The sequence below is a fragment of the Dreissena polymorpha genome, chromosome 13 (assembly GCF_020536995.1).
Source record: "Dreissena polymorpha isolate Duluth1 chromosome 13, UMN_Dpol_1.0, whole genome shotgun sequence".
Lineage (NCBI taxonomy): Eukaryota > Metazoa > Mollusca > Bivalvia > Myida > Dreissenidae > Dreissena > Dreissena polymorpha.
Window position 1 is genome coordinate 14,141,419 of NC_068367.1, and position 18,050 is coordinate 14,159,468.

At 35.6% G+C, this 18,050-nt stretch overlaps 1 protein-coding gene across 1 annotated transcript; it reads right to left on the reverse strand.

Moving 5' to 3' along the window:
- Positions 1–1,401: 1,401 nt before the first annotated feature.
- On the reverse strand, positions 1,402–17,178 carry LOC127855967 (multiple epidermal growth factor-like domains protein 10). The gene is made up of 14 exons (XM_052391906.1): positions 15,769–17,178; positions 13,858–14,017; positions 13,050–13,102; positions 11,771–11,858; positions 7,668–7,767; positions 6,312–6,431; positions 4,239–4,376; positions 4,066–4,144; positions 3,648–3,813; positions 3,444–3,543; positions 3,067–3,149; positions 2,032–2,167; positions 1,690–1,826; positions 1,402–1,489 (listed from the first exon to the last, which is right to left on the reverse strand). The coding sequence occupies exons 1-13, from the start codon at positions 16,670–16,672 to the stop codon at positions 1,815–1,817; spliced, it is 2,139 nt and encodes a 712-aa protein (XP_052247866.1). The 5' UTR covers positions 16,673–17,178; the 3' UTR covers positions 1,402–1,489; positions 1,690–1,814.
- Between the last annotated feature and the right edge of the window lie 872 nt (positions 17,179–18,050).

Genomic DNA, 18,050 nt, shown 5'->3' on the forward strand with positions numbered 1-18,050 from the left:
CGTCCCAGATTAGTCTGTGAAGTCCGCAAAAGCTTAACAGGAACGAAACGTTCCGTCTCTAAAAGATTTTCGCAGATAAGAGACTTCTTTTAAACAAAAAGCCATGAAAGTGTTGACCATGATTAGATTTTCGAACTGCACAGGCTTATCCGGGACGACACTTAACGCATATGCATTAAGCCCTATATTCCCATAACGAGTTCTTATGATAATGTCTGCGAAATCGTCCCATCGTCAGACTCTTTATCCTCTATGGCAGACAGTCTTCCTCCTTGTTCTCCATCGCGTCCGATGTAGAGTAATCCATTGAAGCCATGAATGGTGTTAAAAATTTGCGACCGGTGTAGAGTAATCTATTGGAGCCATATATGGTGTGGATAATATGCGTTTATACGTTTTTTTCTGTATATGGGCCGTGCTCTGTGAAAAGGGGATTCAAAGCATCTGCGTAAAGTGCCGTCCCATATTAGCCAGTACAGTCCGCAGAGGCTAATCAGAGACACACTATCCGATTTCATGATATTTTTCGTTTAAAGAAAGTTTCTTCTTAACAAAAATAAAGTTTAGGCGGAAAGTGCCGTCCCTGATACGTAACGCACATTCATTAAACCCACTTTTCACAGCCCATATATATTGACATACTTTAAAGGCTGACATTTAATTGTTAATTGACAAGGAGTAAATCAATAGTCCCTTACTGTTACCATGGTAGAGGGTTATTAATTACTATAGTATTGTTACGGCGCAAATAATTGATTTGTGTGTAAAGCTTAGGTACATACGTCAATACTAACAGCGTTGACATAGTCGCCTATACCAGAGAGAACCTGGAGTCGAGGTCTGTATTCATCACATGGGAAAACAAAAATGCAACATAAGATGAGTAGTCAAACGTTAGCTTAAATTGTTTCGAGAAATTTCACCGTTGACGAGTTTAAATAATTTAAAAATGATCTTATTCAGACAAATCTTAAACTGAATATATAAAACATAATTATAAACAATTAACTGTTTGTCATACAATTGCTTATTTTTGAAAATTACCTGTGTATAGGCGTTTAGCGTAAATGTAACTTGAATGATTTGAGAAAAAAAAAACCCGCCCTTTAACATAAAGGAAGTTTATTGACTGAAAAAAGTACTGAATCGGGTCAGCGACATCCCAAAATACTTAAGATTGGGGATACACAAGACGGAAGTGAAATAAAAACTGTTTTGATTGGTGTATGCGTAGGTTGTGGTGTAATCTGGATTGAATACAGTATGTATCCGTTTACAGTTGAAACAACATATACTTTCCTCAATTTTTCTTATAATTTAGACGATCACTGTAAATAGTCGTGTTTCAGTCGCATATAGAAGCATACGCACCAACTCAAACAATTACCTGGATATCAGCCCCACGCAGATTTTTGTTCTTTAAACTTTCATTTATTGCTATATCGATCCGTTCCTCAGGAACCACATGTTGAGAAATGGACATCAGTAGCTACAAATAAGGAACACTTATCATTGTGTGTGTGTGACATTAACGTAACAAATTATTACACATGCAATACAAATCTACAGCAAGAAGAACAAGGCGAAACAAATAGCATGTGTTAAGAAAAATACGTTAAATATAATGATTCCCCAAATTAGTGTACAAACATTGGATAATTGCCAAACAAAGAAAAAAAATACATTTACATTGAACTGCTTTTCTCTTTGCTGTTGTCCTGTCTTTGAGGCATAGTTTTCGAACTGGTTAGCGGCCACTGGCGCGCAGTCAAAGGTTCAAAGGTCAAGACGTGAACAAGGGCCCTGTGTAGGAACTAGTATTGCTCCTGAAATATTTAATCAAACACACCACTTTGACGTCGATTTGAGTGCCATGTGCGGTGTTCTCTGTTGTAGATAAGAAGAGATTAATTACAAGCATATATTCATAACTGGCATTAAGATGCTTACGTCAGTACAAATGTTTTTTCTCTGGTAAACCATAAAACTATTCATTTACATTATATTTTGTCGGACGTTTGTTTGACCTACCACTGTCTGGATCATGTTGATCCTGTTCCTCCTCATGTTCAGCACACATCCTTGTATCTCCACGGCTCCCTCCGCCTCACCCTCGTGTATCAGAATGTCCAGGGCGATGTATGTCCCCGTGCGTCCGATACCGGCACTAAAGGGAAATCAAACAACATATATAGATTGGTAATGTTCTCGCTTAAAAGAATTTTCATGGCAGTGTACATCCACGTACGGCTTATACCAGCACTGACGTTAGTTCAAACAATTATTGTAGTTTTATAGTGCCCTCTTGTATCAGAACGTCCAGCGTAATTTATATCCATGTATGAACAAAGTGGCAGCGTATACGTTAACATTGTGGCATATGATTAATATTCATCGTGCAAAAGACCTATTTCAGTGGGCTTAGATATATAACAAACGACATAACTGACATATTGACAAAAATTGAAGTACTTGTTTTGTTTATTTTAACAAATGCGTAATTGTTTTATTATATCTGTAAACTTACCATGCAAATCAAACAAAACAATTCGCATGATATACACTCACCTGCGATGCACGAGTGTGGGTCCGTCTAGATTGGTGAAAATTCGTAGCACCCTCTGTCTGAACTCTACCAGTGTTGAACATACCTGCAGTGCACGAGCGTGGGTCCGTCCAGTTTGGTCTGAACTCACAGGACCCTCTGTCTAAACTCTATCAGTGTTGTACATACCTGCAGTGCAGGAGCTTGGGCCCGTCCAGTTTGGTCTTAACTCGCAAGACTCTATGTCTGAACTCTACCAGTGTTGTACATACCTGCAGTGCACGAGAGTGGGTCCGTCCAGTTTGGTCTGAACTCACAGGACACTATGTCTGAACTTTACCAGTGTTGTACATACCTGCAGTGAATGAGTGTGGGTTCGTCCAGTTTGGTCTGAACTCGTAGGACCCTATCTCTGAACTCTATCACTATTGTACATACCTGCAGTGCACGATAGTGGGTCCGTCCAGTTTGGTCTGACCACGCAGGACCCGCGGTCTGAACTCTACCAGTGTTGCACATACCTGCAATGCACGAGAGTGGGTCCGTCCAGTTTGGTCTGAACTCGTAGGACCCTCTGTCTGAACTCTACCAGTGTTGTACATACCTGCAGTGCACGTGAGTGGATCCATCTAGTTTGGTCTGAACTCGCAGGGCCGTAAGTCTGACCTATACCAGTGTTGTACATACCTGCAGTGCATGAGAGAGGGTCCGTCAAGTTTGGTCTGAACTCACATGACCCTCTGTCTGAACTCTACCAGTGTTGTACATACCTGCAGTGCACGAGAGTGGATCCATCTAGTTTGGTCTGAACTCACAGGACCGTCTGTCTGAACTATACCAGTGTTGTACATACATGCAGTACACGAGAGTGGGTCCGTCCAGTTTGTTTTGAACTCACAGGACCCTCTGTCTGAACTCTACCAGTGTTGCTCATACCTGCAGTGCACGAGGGTGGATCCAGCCAGTGTGGTCTGAACTCGCAGGACCGTCTGTCTGAACTATACCAGTGTTGTACATACATGCAGTGCACGAGTGTAGGTCCGTCCAGTTTTGTCTTAACTCGCAGGACCCTGTGTCTGAACTCTACCAGTGTTGTACATACCTGCAGCGCACAAGTGTAGGTCCGTCCAGTTTGGTCTGAACTCGCAGTGCTCTCTGTCTGAACTCTACCAGTGTTGTACACACCTGCAGTGCACGAGCGTGGGTCCGTCCAGTTTTGTCTGAACTCACAGGACCCTCTGTCTGAACTCTTTCATTGTTGTACATACCTGCAGTGCACGAGCGTGGGTCCGTCCAGTTTGGTCTGAACTCATAGGACCCTCTTAATGACCTCTATCAGTGTTGTACATACCTGCAGTGCACGAGAGTGGGTCCGTCCAGTTTGGTCTGAACTCGCAGTGCCCTCTGTCTGAACTCTATCAGTGTTGTTCATACCTGCAGTACACGAGAGGGGTGCGTCCAGTTTGGTAGGAACTCACATGACCCTTTGTCTTAATTCTATCAGTGCTGTACATACCTACAGTGCACGAGAGTGGGTCTGTCCTGTTTGGTCTGAACTCGCAGTGCCCTCTGTCTGAACTCTATCAGGTCTGTACATACCTGCAGTGCACGAGTGTAGGACCGTCTAGTTTGGTCTGAACTCGCATGACCCTTTGTCTGAACTCTATAAGTGATGTACATACATGCAGTGCACGAGTGTGGGTCCGTCCAGTGTGGTCTGAACTCGCAGTGCCCTCTGTCTAAATTCTATCAGCGCTGTCACATCCTCCGGGATCCCCTTGTCAGGCCAAGACGTGAAGTGCAGGTGATGAAGTGTGCGAGAGGTCAAACCCTGAATATGAAACAAATAAGAGTCTGATCACATAGCATATTCAAATGAAAGTATTTTTATGCATTGGAAATCATCTCACAGAATATATAAAGCATTGGACCAAAATATATAAGGTGACTAGTAAGTAAATTAGAAAAATTGTTAAGTTAATACTATGAACATCATTAATTGATTCTAGACCAAAAGAAAATACGTGTTATTGTTACTTGATATATTTAAAAAGATATTTTTAGGTAGTAACTACGCCAATACAAGCAAAATGTTTAAAAATATATTCTATGAAATTTACAGGACACAGCTACATACTGACGGATATGTATTCACCACAATATTGTGCATGCATTTAAGCTTCACTACAGATCAAATCCAAGTCACAATAAATCACGCTTACGTGGGTCATTTTGAACGTTCGACAAGTATATTCAGCATACGCGTCCTCACTAGCACATCGCCATACGCCTTTGTGTCATAGACATTAGGCCAGTACTTATAACACTTCGTTTTCTGAACATGTGTGGATAATAAACCATTTACCTTAAATTATTTAACGCACAGTGTTTACAACGTCCAAACATTATTCAACGCACATAATGAGCTTTTAGAAAAAAACGTATCGACGATGAATGTAATACTATTATAATAATGATATTTCCAAATATTTATTAGTATTATCCGTAATGCGCTGAACGGACCCATTTCAACATACCGTGCAAAAATCTGAGTTTCACATACCTGCGTCAATCTGAGTTTCAACATGCATACTGTAATAGTAAAAGCATTGTATACTGACCCCTTCTTCATCCAAGTTGGTAACCATGACTATCCTCTCCACCTTGTGTTGCCAGATCATCTTTTAGAATATCCCGAAGTCATCCATCTGCTTCTTCATGGGGCCTGTATTAAACAAGCTGGAAGGTGTGACTACTTTGTGAGTTTAGAATGAGCTCAATGTTACAAAGTAAATGTGAGTTCACTTTTCTCTGTTTAATAGAGATACGATGAAAACCAAGAACGTGCTATATTTGTATAATGTACATATTTGGTTGAAAACTTACTAATCATCTACTTTCATATTTGCCTGCTTGGTTTATCCCTTTAATACTCAATCTCGCTTTGCTTTATAGATGAGGTTAAACAGCACAAATAACAATACACAACCAACTCACCAAGTGAAGCGATGTAGGCATTTCTCTTAAGAAAACCCTAATAACGAAGGATATGCATATAATGAATGACGTTACCCTACTTTTGTCAAACGCTTATTGTGTGTAAAATCATTCGGTACCTCGTTTCAACCATCAAGAACAGTCACGTTTATATAAGCAGTATAAACTTACTTTGATATGATACTTACATCAATGAAGTTTGCGTTGACGTAATCGTTCTTGCCACGTTTAACCTTGATCCTCGTGTCATCATCTGGATTTTCTTATAGTTATAAAAACAACACATGAGTTAATTTAGACAATATGAAACTTAAGCAATATAATAATAGAATTCATGAAACAGGCAGGAGCTCAAAGTCTTTATATGGTCATTCAAGACATGTGAATGTTTAAACGGAGACGTATGTGCACAATGTTAAGAGAACTACTTACACGCATATATCCCTTGGTATCGGTTTTTAGCGACATTATCAGTCTTTCTGGCTTCATTGTGTGGCCGCATAAGACCGTATGGGAATTTCTGTAATTCATGTAAATCGATATAAATAAGGCGCTGAACTATTTTCACGTGAATGTTTTGAACGTAAACAAAAATTTGATCAAATAAATAACAAAGTACTTAAATAAATGTACAGATACACTAAATACGTACAAGATTATTGTGCATGCTGACGGTACGAAAAGAACGAAGATAAAAAGTTGCATATAAATCTTTTTATAAATCGCAAAAATGTAATGTTCGATACAAAAACTACAAAAAGGCCGTTACATCACATTCCTCCTGGAAGTATTCGAAAGGTTTGGACGCCACGAATTCGGCGAGTTTATCCACCACGATCTTTCGCTGCTGAATGTCCTGCAGACCAATATAATAAACGTTCTCCTCGTGCTGGACAGGGGAATGAGGGCAATATTGATGCCTAGCAAGTGTGCGTCTTTCATCATCGTATATTAAAATACTGCATACGATTTATCCCACTGCATTAGTGATATTGGTCAGAACTACTGTGTAAATACAGCATTGTAAAATTAGATTCGATTAATTGAACGACACTATTGCCGTAAATATTATACCAAACGAAGTGCGTTGAACGGAACTTTAAAACTTATTCACTTTCGCTATATACGTTGTCTTCATAAACTTATAAATACGCAAACCTGTTTTAATAACTTGAAAATACAGTATTTTACATAAGCTTTGGAAGAATTGACGGATTATATTAGCAATACAAATGTATAAAACATTTCTGGCTAGCCATAACAGAGATGGTTGTTAGTATTGTGGATACCTATTTCCAGAACGTCCACATCTGTGTTCGACTCAAACTGCAGAGATTCGCCATTCCGTCTCAAGGACAGTACTTCCTCTGAACGGTCATAAATAGGGTTAGATACCAAAATATTGGCGGGATTAATAACTGAAAAAAAAACATTGCAATGTTTTAAAATTATTTTTAATAAATTATACTATCATGATTACCTTGTTTAAAATAATACTTTTTTAAATGTTCATATACTTTCAACAAGCGGCAAAGTTACCATACACATCAGTGGATGCTATTGTACAATTTATACTGCACTACTAATTTTGTATCAATACTCGCATATATAGTTGTGTTAAAATATTACAAATACGTCCGGATAACATACTTAAGAGGTGAGGTTTGTGCTTTTCAATTTCAAAAATAATATCTGGTGGATTCAAAACATTTGAAAACAGAAATAACTTCATATGATTAGAGCTATTAATGATGGTGCAGTTATTGTTAAGGTTTTAGAAGGTAGAAAAATGTAATTTTACGCATTTGTGTCCTCTCAAGCGAAAAAATGAATGGGACATCCACTCTGTTTGCCATTTAAGTTATATGATATAGCTCAAGAAAAATAATAGTAAATAAACATAAAACATAACCAGTAAAACGTATCAACGACAACGAATTTGTGATTAAAGGGTTCAAAAACTGCCGAAGCATTCTCATTGGTGGTACAAGGGTAAATCAGTTGGCTATGAGTCAATAAAAATATTATATTTATCTTGTAATGTCACAGATTCGAATCCAACTATCGTCAATAAACAATAAATATGTTCGCTATTGACAATTTCTTATTCATTTAAAAGTCTTACCACATTTATATCCACTGTATCCATCATTGCAGCCTCCAACACACGTGTCATTGTCAGAACATCTACTCCCTGTTGAAACTGGTGCATACTTTCGTGGACACTGATTTTCACATGTCTTGCCGTAATAATCTCTAACACAACCGATGAGACATTCACCATTATTTGAACATGCGCTGCCATCGGAAACATTAAGACAGTTAGTAGAGCACGTTTCCTTGCATTTGAAGCCGAAATAATTCCTCACACATCCGTCGAGGAATTATCGGATCAGATCATATACTGAGTTTATTACAAATTATAATATTTGGATCACAGTTTTCAAAATAATTTTATCTATTATTACTACACAGACACTTTAATAGACTATGTAATTGCTTGTTAGCTGATGTTGACACATTTTGTGTGCAAGTTGATTGCGCAAAAACGTTGTGTCATTGTGATAAATGAACATAACTACACCATATGATAGGAATTTTCAGATCGTGTGTACATTTAAGTTGCTGTGCGATGGCTTCTTTATTTGTGAAATATTAATAATTAAAAATTCATCATCGATATTTGACGATGCTGGTGATTCCCTTTGTTCAGAGAAAGATATGTCAGGATCGTTAAATATTTTTTTTGAAGCCAAACACTGTAAAACAGGAAAAGTGAGTTCTAAAAACTGTTGCACTATTAGAAATCGAACGAAAGGTTAACACAAACAATCAAGTGGTAATCCAAAGAACGGGGCATTCTTAACCAAACCGGATTACCGTAATTACTCTATGTTTTCGGACACTCTAAGTTTTCGGACACCCCCTTTTAAAGCAAAAATAATTATTTTTCGTGACTCTTAATTTTCGGACACACGAGTTTTCGTCCATAATTAATGTCTCTAAGTTTTCGGACAGTATATTTACAGCGCTATTTTACCAAATTTCGGTCCTATTTTCGATATCTAATTACACTTCGATCATGGGGTTTAAAACATCATAAAACATGGCAGGTGCATGCCTGAGGGCAACGGACCATTACATATGCGTTATTGGGTAAATAACCTTGTAAACCGGTATTAAACAATGGTTTCGCCCGATAGCATAAGCTTTATGACAATTACCAGGGATAGTGCCAATTAACAGTTCCATTATCTACCGCAATGGTACAACCCCATCTCAGTAATATAACTGTGACAAATACCAAACGCTTCGAAGTGTGATGCACCCTATTGCAAGTTTCAAGAACAATGGAAGGTGTTAGACAACAAATGTCGGAAATGAACAAACAATGAATTCATAGTTTGCTTTGATATTGCGTTAATTACAGGTTCATACTATCGTGTATCGGTACATTACATGCTCATCTTTGAACACGTTAGTCAAAGTACAACCTTGTAGTAGCTTTCTGTCACATAAATGAAGCATTTAAAATAATTTAAAATGCAGTGCAAACATATATAACTGTAATTTATACTTTGCGGCATGGTATTTTACAAGCGCGTGCAATTACCGGTAGTCGTTGATACAATTTACGCTATTTTCGGACACTTAAATTTTCGACTCTAAGTTTTCGGACACCTGTTTTTTGTGAATATTTTTTGTATCTAAGTTTTCGGACACGAAAATAAATAATTATTTATACGTGTCCGAAAACATAGAGTAATTACGGTAACCGATGTTTGTTTTTTTTCCTAAATTTTAAACACTGATCCCTTTATGCCATTACTCAAAATCAGATTATAAGTAACTTAAGCTTGTTTTTGAAAGATAATGGTATCTAGATATTATTTATAATAAAAGGCACCAGATAAGTGTCAGAAATCAACGCACATGTGTGTTATGTAATCTAAATCATATCGATGATATATACCACTTTGTTCTAAAATTCCAATATTATGCTGATGTAAGAAAGTCACTTATTCCAAAATAGTATAGATTTTGTCCAAATATGTTCAAGTTTATTGAACTACTTAATAGCTTCAATAAAAATTGTTAATACACAACTTTTTACAGTTTAAAATGCAGTTATACGAGAGAATATCGTTTACATATAGCCTAAAATAATTATCTTTTCACTCAAACATATTAGATACAGAATAATGTAATCATTGTTGCAATAACTAAACATTCGTGTGTTTATACATTTCTCATTTTTCGAACTGATGTATGTTTTGAACCTTTATTAAACGCTTGATGTCATTATATATACACGTGTTGACGACTATTAGATGTATATGCTTAAGTCGAGATAAACTATGTTGTTCTGTTATATCTTTGAATCCAATCAGACATTATCAATGACAAGTAATGTAGCTGTGTATTGCTTACTAGCTCACACAATCGGATATTCCATCCTGATATCATTGTAGCAACCACCCATTCAGGGAAGTGTTTGCTACTTCAACAGTAATACAACAAATGCAACCAAAGGGAAGTAATTTCTCCGTAAAATGATTATCTAACAATAAAACAGGAAGGGTTTGATGTGGATATTGTTATGTTTTTCGACGGACGGACAGACGGACGGAAGAACAAGCAAGCGTTTGGGCGGGTTCATAATGACATGCGGACAGACGGACGCACGGAAGGACGGACAGACATATATTATGACAGACGTCCACAATAATTCCAGTGTTACTCCCTTTACTTTCCCTTAACTTTGGTATTCTTATAATTATTGAAAAAACGTAATTTACCTTTCAAGACCAGTCAACAAATAATCATGGCAAGTAAGGTATACACGTTTGGCGTTTTTGTAGTAAAATACACTCAAATACAACAAGTGCAGCGTATGTAAAATTTAACCCATTAAGCCGAAACACGTAACAAGATACTCAGATCTCGATATGTAATTTACAACTAATTTTAGGAATACTTAATCGCACGTTGAGCACAGACTCGACCGCCTTTAGGATTTTTAAATCTTTGTGTACTGACTTCAGATCATAAAGCAATGAAAAAGGAGGTTTAAGTTGGAGCACGATCAAAGGGAAAGTACTTTATCACTCCATTAATTATTAATAATTTACTGCCTAACATTTTTTAATGTAATGACGAATTTATACTTGTTAACATGTTTATGAACCGATGCATGTAAAAGCTACGTTTTCAAAACACTGTTTATACTGACAGGGTCTACCCTAGACAATCATGATATTTACACATATCCGAAAATAAAGTATGAACTATCCGTCGCATGCATCCATATTCAAAAGTCACATTGTAATACAAATTAAAGTGTATGTATATTATACGATCGTCTTTCAATCGTCTAACAAAATGATATGCACATCACATATCAGGCGTAATAATTGATATTTTGTTCCAAAATAATTCCTTTGGAAACCACTCATAGTTTTCAGACTGGTTTGAATTTTTTTTCAATTGTTGCTCAGGAAATTCAAAATATTGTTGTTGTCGGGAGACCTGAACGTGTTGTTGTTAGAAAACTACATATACACATTCCATGTTGATAAACTTGTTGTTCAATTCAAACAGTTTATTATAAATGGTAAAAACATTTAGTGAATAAACAAACTACGAATTTGACAAAATCAAATTATTAATAACTATGTGAACAGTACAGTCATAGCATTATACAAACCGTCGTTGGTTTTATGTACATGTATACTAATTATGCGAAATCTTAATGCCATTTCTGTCGATATTAATGGAAATATTCATTATATGTCTATTAAATCTTATAATCTTCAAAGTATTTTTGAAAACATGTGATTGCTTTCATGTATTGACTCATATCTAGAAGCAGTCAATGATACATTCACGTTTTCGACTTCAAATACCGTCAAGTATAGTGTTAGAAGTGTCCGAATAATTAAGCGACAAGAATGAAATGCTAGTTTAGGATTCAAAGACGTACATCTCGCAAAGAACAGACCATTATAGAGCCTGTTTAAAAATGCATTGACTTCTATTGTCTGCGCAGTGTTTCAGTATTGGCAGTATTGGGAAGACCATACAATACCACTATCTTTTAAGGGGAAATTGTTTCAAAAAGTAACTGCTAACTGTGTCAGCTTTACGATGTGGCAGTCGCTTTAAATTTACAGGTAGCGATATTTTTAAACAAATATTCACGTTTGGCTTCTGTTGAGGCTGGAATACATATGGTTTTCTTCCTGGTTGTCACCCAAAGATGTGTAGTTTGACTCGGCATCTGTTTGTGGTTTGTTGGAATTCGTGTTGTGTTTACCTAGGAATGATAGTGCACGTAAGACATTTGTGTTCAAAGGGTTTGATGTTTGGTTAATAGCTGAAATCATGATAATATTTTAAATACTAACAGAATTTCTATCCAGCTGCGATTACAAATGGCTTCCTTTAATAAATTATATGACATTTTGTCACCTAAACAAAGCGACTAATTCAAACCTCTATCAAATATATATCACACCAACACCAGGTAAAACTAAGATCTACACCTTCGAATGGAATGTTTCATAATACACGGGGAATCTCTTTTCTAATAATCAAAATTAAGAGATGAAAGGACACGATAGATTTGATCAGTGTGATGCACATTTTATAGGTCGTTATTCTTAATGAATTAAACATTTCCGGACTTATAATGTCGTATTGGTTAACAATTAAATTTGTAATAAACACAAGTACCTGGGTCCTGATGCAAGACATATTCATCTGTTGTAATAGAGGTGTAATACATCTTTTATTGGATTTACTATATTTATAACAATTAAATGGTATTAAAACATTGAGCAAATGTGTATTTATACTTTTTTGTTATTAAATAATTGATTGATTTTAATACAATCACTGCTTTTATGACAAAAAAGTCATTTAATTTCGGTGTCTTTTTGAATGCCTCGCTGTCACCGGTCGGGTTTAATAATTGAAGGTGTTAGGTTAACTAATAATGGCACATCTGCAGGTTTTCTATCCATTCAATTTCGGAAACACAGCCATATTTTACTTGATATTTACCATTCGTTAAATGTCAAACAAACATTCCTCAACTGTCTGAAATGACATTTTGACAAAATTTCAAATGTTGGTTAACAGAATTATAAATTTTAATAAAGTATAATATTAACAATAATATACGCGCTTCCTTACACGAATTTTAATCGATCGACCTGTCTGACCTACGCACTGTGCCCGCAAACAAATTAGTTCATGTTATGTTGTACATGACGTGCAAAGATACTAATAAAGCATTGCTGTTTTATTTTAACTGAGAAATTTCAGTTATATACTAATAACCTAGCACACGATTTATTTTCTAAATATTTAAAGAATGGACACTTTTTAGCTGCACTAGTTAACAAGAATGGGTTACTCTAACACATTTAAGTCATTTTAAAAACGACCAGATTGTAATAAAGGATTTTAATTTTAATATTTAAACATGAAGAAATTTTCTTACCACTTCCGAACGCCGGCATATTAAAATATTCATTCGAATCTGCGGGTTGTCTTCTGAAATAAATGCATAAAGCAATAGTTCAAATGCAACCGAAGATGGTTTACACATATAGTACACAATGACATGTTACGAGTTATTCAAAATACTTAGATACTTTAACAATTATCATGGGTGACTTAAGCGAAAAGCGTAAACGCCGTGATAATACACAATATACATAGAACATTATTAGTTATGTGTCAGCAGTGTGTACCATTGTGAAAACTTATCGAAACTAAAAATGGGATCACGGTCATCCGACCATAATTATTAGCTTTAAAAGTCCATTAAAGGAAACGTAGTAATCTTAATCGTCTTTATTCAGAGGTCTATTCAATAATGTTCAATCTTTGATTTTTATCTGATATGACTGACTGATCTTGCTGTTCTTTATCCAACATAGTTTATGTATAAATATTGCGGCATGCATAAAAAAACAACGTTTCACTGTACTTTACAAAATAATATCAAGAACTTTATAGTTTATAAATTATTTAAAGAAACAGTACGGTGTTCTTTACGGTGTTGAGTATATAAATGCATTAATAACGTTTAAAAAGTGTCACATGTAATAGTTTATCTGACTAAATTGTCAAACGGACATGCTGCGGTCAATATAATTTACATTACATCTTAAAATTTTGTCAGAAAGTGTAATCCAATTAGTGGATAACTAATACTATTCCAACCATATATCATGAGAAAATTTAATGGTAGCAGATAGAGCCATAACAGATATTTTTTATTTGCTAGAATAAATACCGTTTACCTCTTTTTCTTGATCACGACCATTATGACCACACCTATTACAATCAGAACCACCACCACTCCGCCTACTAAGCCTGCGATGACTGGTACAGGTGGTCCATCCTTGTTCTCAAGAGAGGTTCCTTTATCGGCCGCTTTGTCCTCAAGCGTTGTTGATATCTCTGGTTTGTACACATATAATTACATAGAAACATGACACCTGCGATCCAGATAACATTATTTGAGCCTTTTGATGGAAATTTCTATGTGATGTCAACATACTTTTAGTAATTGAAAGAAAAGAAAAGAAACCCCCAAAAACAATAACATTTTTCTGAAAATGAATTTTAAAACATACTTGCTCAATACGTCAAATGTGTATTTCCTGTCAGAGGTTAGGATATAGTTCTACTGTATTAAATGTGCTGTTCATTTGTTGAGCGCACAATAACATTTAAACTTTCTTTTTTAAAGAAAACAATATGATTATGTTCAAATCCTTAATGGAAACATCAATTGCATGAACCGTTTGCATTGAAACGTCCACTTATACAAACCACACAGTTTAAATAAGAGTTGTCACTTTTATCATGAAATTCATTTTCGGTGCTATTCAAAATCTGTAACACTTTAGAAGAATAAAACTTTCGCTTATGATTTTTAGGAGTTTCTGATGTGTATTCGTTTGCTCTATTACATTTTGATATATTCTGGCAATCTAAGTAAGTGCTAGGTTTTCACAATTTCTACATCAAGATATATTTGCAAAGTAGGTTTTCCGTATAAATACTTATGCTGATCCTTTTGGGCTACCCCAAAACTGCTGAATATTTTAATGCAAATAAATCATAGTAGAGGCATTTTAGCTAAAATAACTTAAGTTTAGCTCGAATTCATCGAAAGTCAATGGCATTTTGAGGCTTACACATGTTTTCTTGGGTTAAATCAGTACTTACAGTGGTTTGGAAAATCTACAAAATGCTTAGAATTTGGGGCAAACCCGTGGTGAAGAGGCATTAACAAACTATTAATCATGATTCAACTATATATTTACTACTAGTATTGTGCATGATAGCTTTTACTGTATGTGTACACTGACTCAAATGATCTTGCTTGTACAAAGTTTATTATGAATTATTCATAACTGACGACTCAACTAACACCATATACTAAAGGGACACTATATTAAATTAAATTTTTGTTACAATAATAACATATTTAAAATAAAAACAACAATATATTTAATTTCACTGCGTTTTTATGTTCTTCTTGTTCGGTATTAATCTCATTTTGAAATAACTACTTAAAACCTTGAAACGAATCCTTAAACATCTAGGTCTTATTATTAACATTTTTTAGTACTACAATGAAATTTTAAAGCGATGTTCACTTAGTATTTCTGAGGCTGTACTGTATTCTGTGTTAGTATAAGTATGTTGATAATAAGATGTGATGGAAATAAAAATTAATTATGACGCATTAAAGTTTTAATGTTTGATATTTTTGTTTTTGTTCTGAAATCAAAAACTACTTAATATTTTAAGATACAAAATTCATAATGCAAATAAGTTAAACTCATTAAGTTTTATTAAACGCACGTAGTTTATGTTTTATGTTTATCCTTAACAAGAAACATAAAAAATGCTTAAATTGATGATTGCTATTGCATACAAGCTTATAAGCAGGAATACATGGCTGCTAAGAGATATCGTATTAAACTAGCATTGGTATGGTCTGTACTACTTGATACGTCCAGTTTTTGTTATATTATTGCACTTTTTTTAATCGAAACAATTCATTAAATGATACCTTTTTCTTTTCAACATCAGGGTATTGTTATATACTCTAAACAGGATTATTTTTTCAAAGTTATAAGCCATGTAAAACAATTATTTTCGGTATTAATAATAACTTAATTATATAAAAATCTCACCACACTTATCTCCGTGGTATCCGTTAATGCAGCCTCTAACACACGTGCCATTGTCGTAGCAGCTATTGTTTGTTGAAACTAGTGCACACTTGTTTGGACACTGATTTTCACATGTCTTGCCGTAGTAATCTTTAACACAACCAATGAGACATTCACCATTATTTGAACATGCGCTGTCATCGGAACCATTGAAACAGTTAGTAGAACACGTTCCATCGCATTTGGAGCCGAAATAATTCTTCACACATCCGCCAGTACATGTTCCATTGCTCGAACATTCTCCTGTTTGTGCACAGTGGTTTGAACAAGCATTCTGGCATTTAATACCGAAATGATTTCCTACACATCCATGTGAACACACACCAGTAACGGGATCACATACGTTACTGAGACACGTGGCGCTACATGTTTCATTACACGTGGGACCATACAAACCTATATTGTTGCATGCTAAGCAAGTACCTTTTACAATGTCGCAACCGTCTGAAGAACAGTTTGTGCTACATGTTAATTCACATAGATCACCATGATAACCGCTCTTGCAAGCAGTGCATTTAAAACCGAAACAACTTAAACAGTTAGCAGGACATATGGTTTCATTACATAGTACACCAGTGTAATCCAGCATACAGCCGTAACAATGACCATTTGTTTTATTACACATATTATCTAGGCAATACGCAGGACAGGTGTGTTTACAATAAAGTATATAACGCCCTGGGTAACATGCATTGCACGAACCGTTTTCTTTGACACATTCACCATCACATAGCGGACAGGTAACGTTACAGATTTCACCATAATAGCCAGAATGACATTCTTTACATTTTCCTGACAACCTATCACACCCATTTCTACATTTGTTTGAACAACTTTTGTTACAGTACCCACCATACCAATCCATTGTCACAATCGTGGCATTCTCCTGTGTTCAGGTAACAACCTTGTTGACAATTAACGTGACACGTCTGTCCACATTGTGTTCCATAATATCCGCGTACACAACTCGTGCATTTGCTTTCATCTACACAATTTTCACACTTGACAGGGCATGTTTTTTCACACTTACCCGTATGTATGTCACATGATCCATCGCTGCAGATTGTATTACAGTATGCAATGCAGGTTGCTCCATAAAATCCAACTGGACACACAGAGTAGGACGTATGGGTGGTACATTGAGCACACCGACTCAAACAAGGATTGTTACAATATAGTCCATAGAATCTGGGTGGACACCGGCACACGCCACTTGTTTTATCACACACATCCTGACACTTAGCTGCACAAGCATGATTACAATACACTGTAAAGAACCCGTCTTTACACTGACACTGACCTGTGTTCCAATCACATGTACTATAGATGCACCAATTTCCACAGGGATTAGCACATGATGCACCAAAGTATCCCGACTTACAGGATGTACACACATCACTCTTGTCACATGTCCTGCAGTGTAAGTTGTTACACTGCACACAATCCTTACTATTACTACTGATATAGAAACCACCAATGCAGCTTAAGCACTTGTTCCCTATGGAGCAGTTCGTACACTTGTCGGAACACGATGATTGACCTACAATGAAATACAAATATTAAAAGGTAGAATCTTGTAAATTATTTAACACGAGACAATATGATGTTTATGATAGTATACTCATATACAATTTTATATTGCGTTTAACAAAGATATTACCCTGTACGGCGATGGCTCCACACATAACCAAAGTGACAAGTGTATACACAGTTGCCATGTTTTTTCAGTATTCGGAAGAACACTTTAATTCAATAACCAATCAATCATTAATATTTCCAACACAAGAAGTAACAAAACTAAGTCACATGAGCTGAGGAATACATAACAAACTGAATACTTCAATCCAATAAAGTGAAGGATGTGTGGATTATTTACACGTTCTACATTGAGAATCATTCAGCCATGAACCAGGAAGTTTAATTTACAATAAGTCTTAAGGGACACTTTATTTAAAGTGTTTAATTATCTAATCTAATATAATCATTCATAATTTGTAATGAAGGCTGATATTTCCTCTAGAAAAACATTTTCGATCATATTTAACGTTTTTATCTCAAAAATGAAAATAATTATTGATTCTATTATTCTGAGCTACATATATTTGGTAATAGTAAAACACTAAACGGCAATCATAAAAAAGAAATGTACATTCTTCAATATAAACGCACAGTTGATCCGCTCATGTTAAGATGTACAATCAACTTTAACGAGGAAGACATTTTATTATTGGTGATCTGTAAGT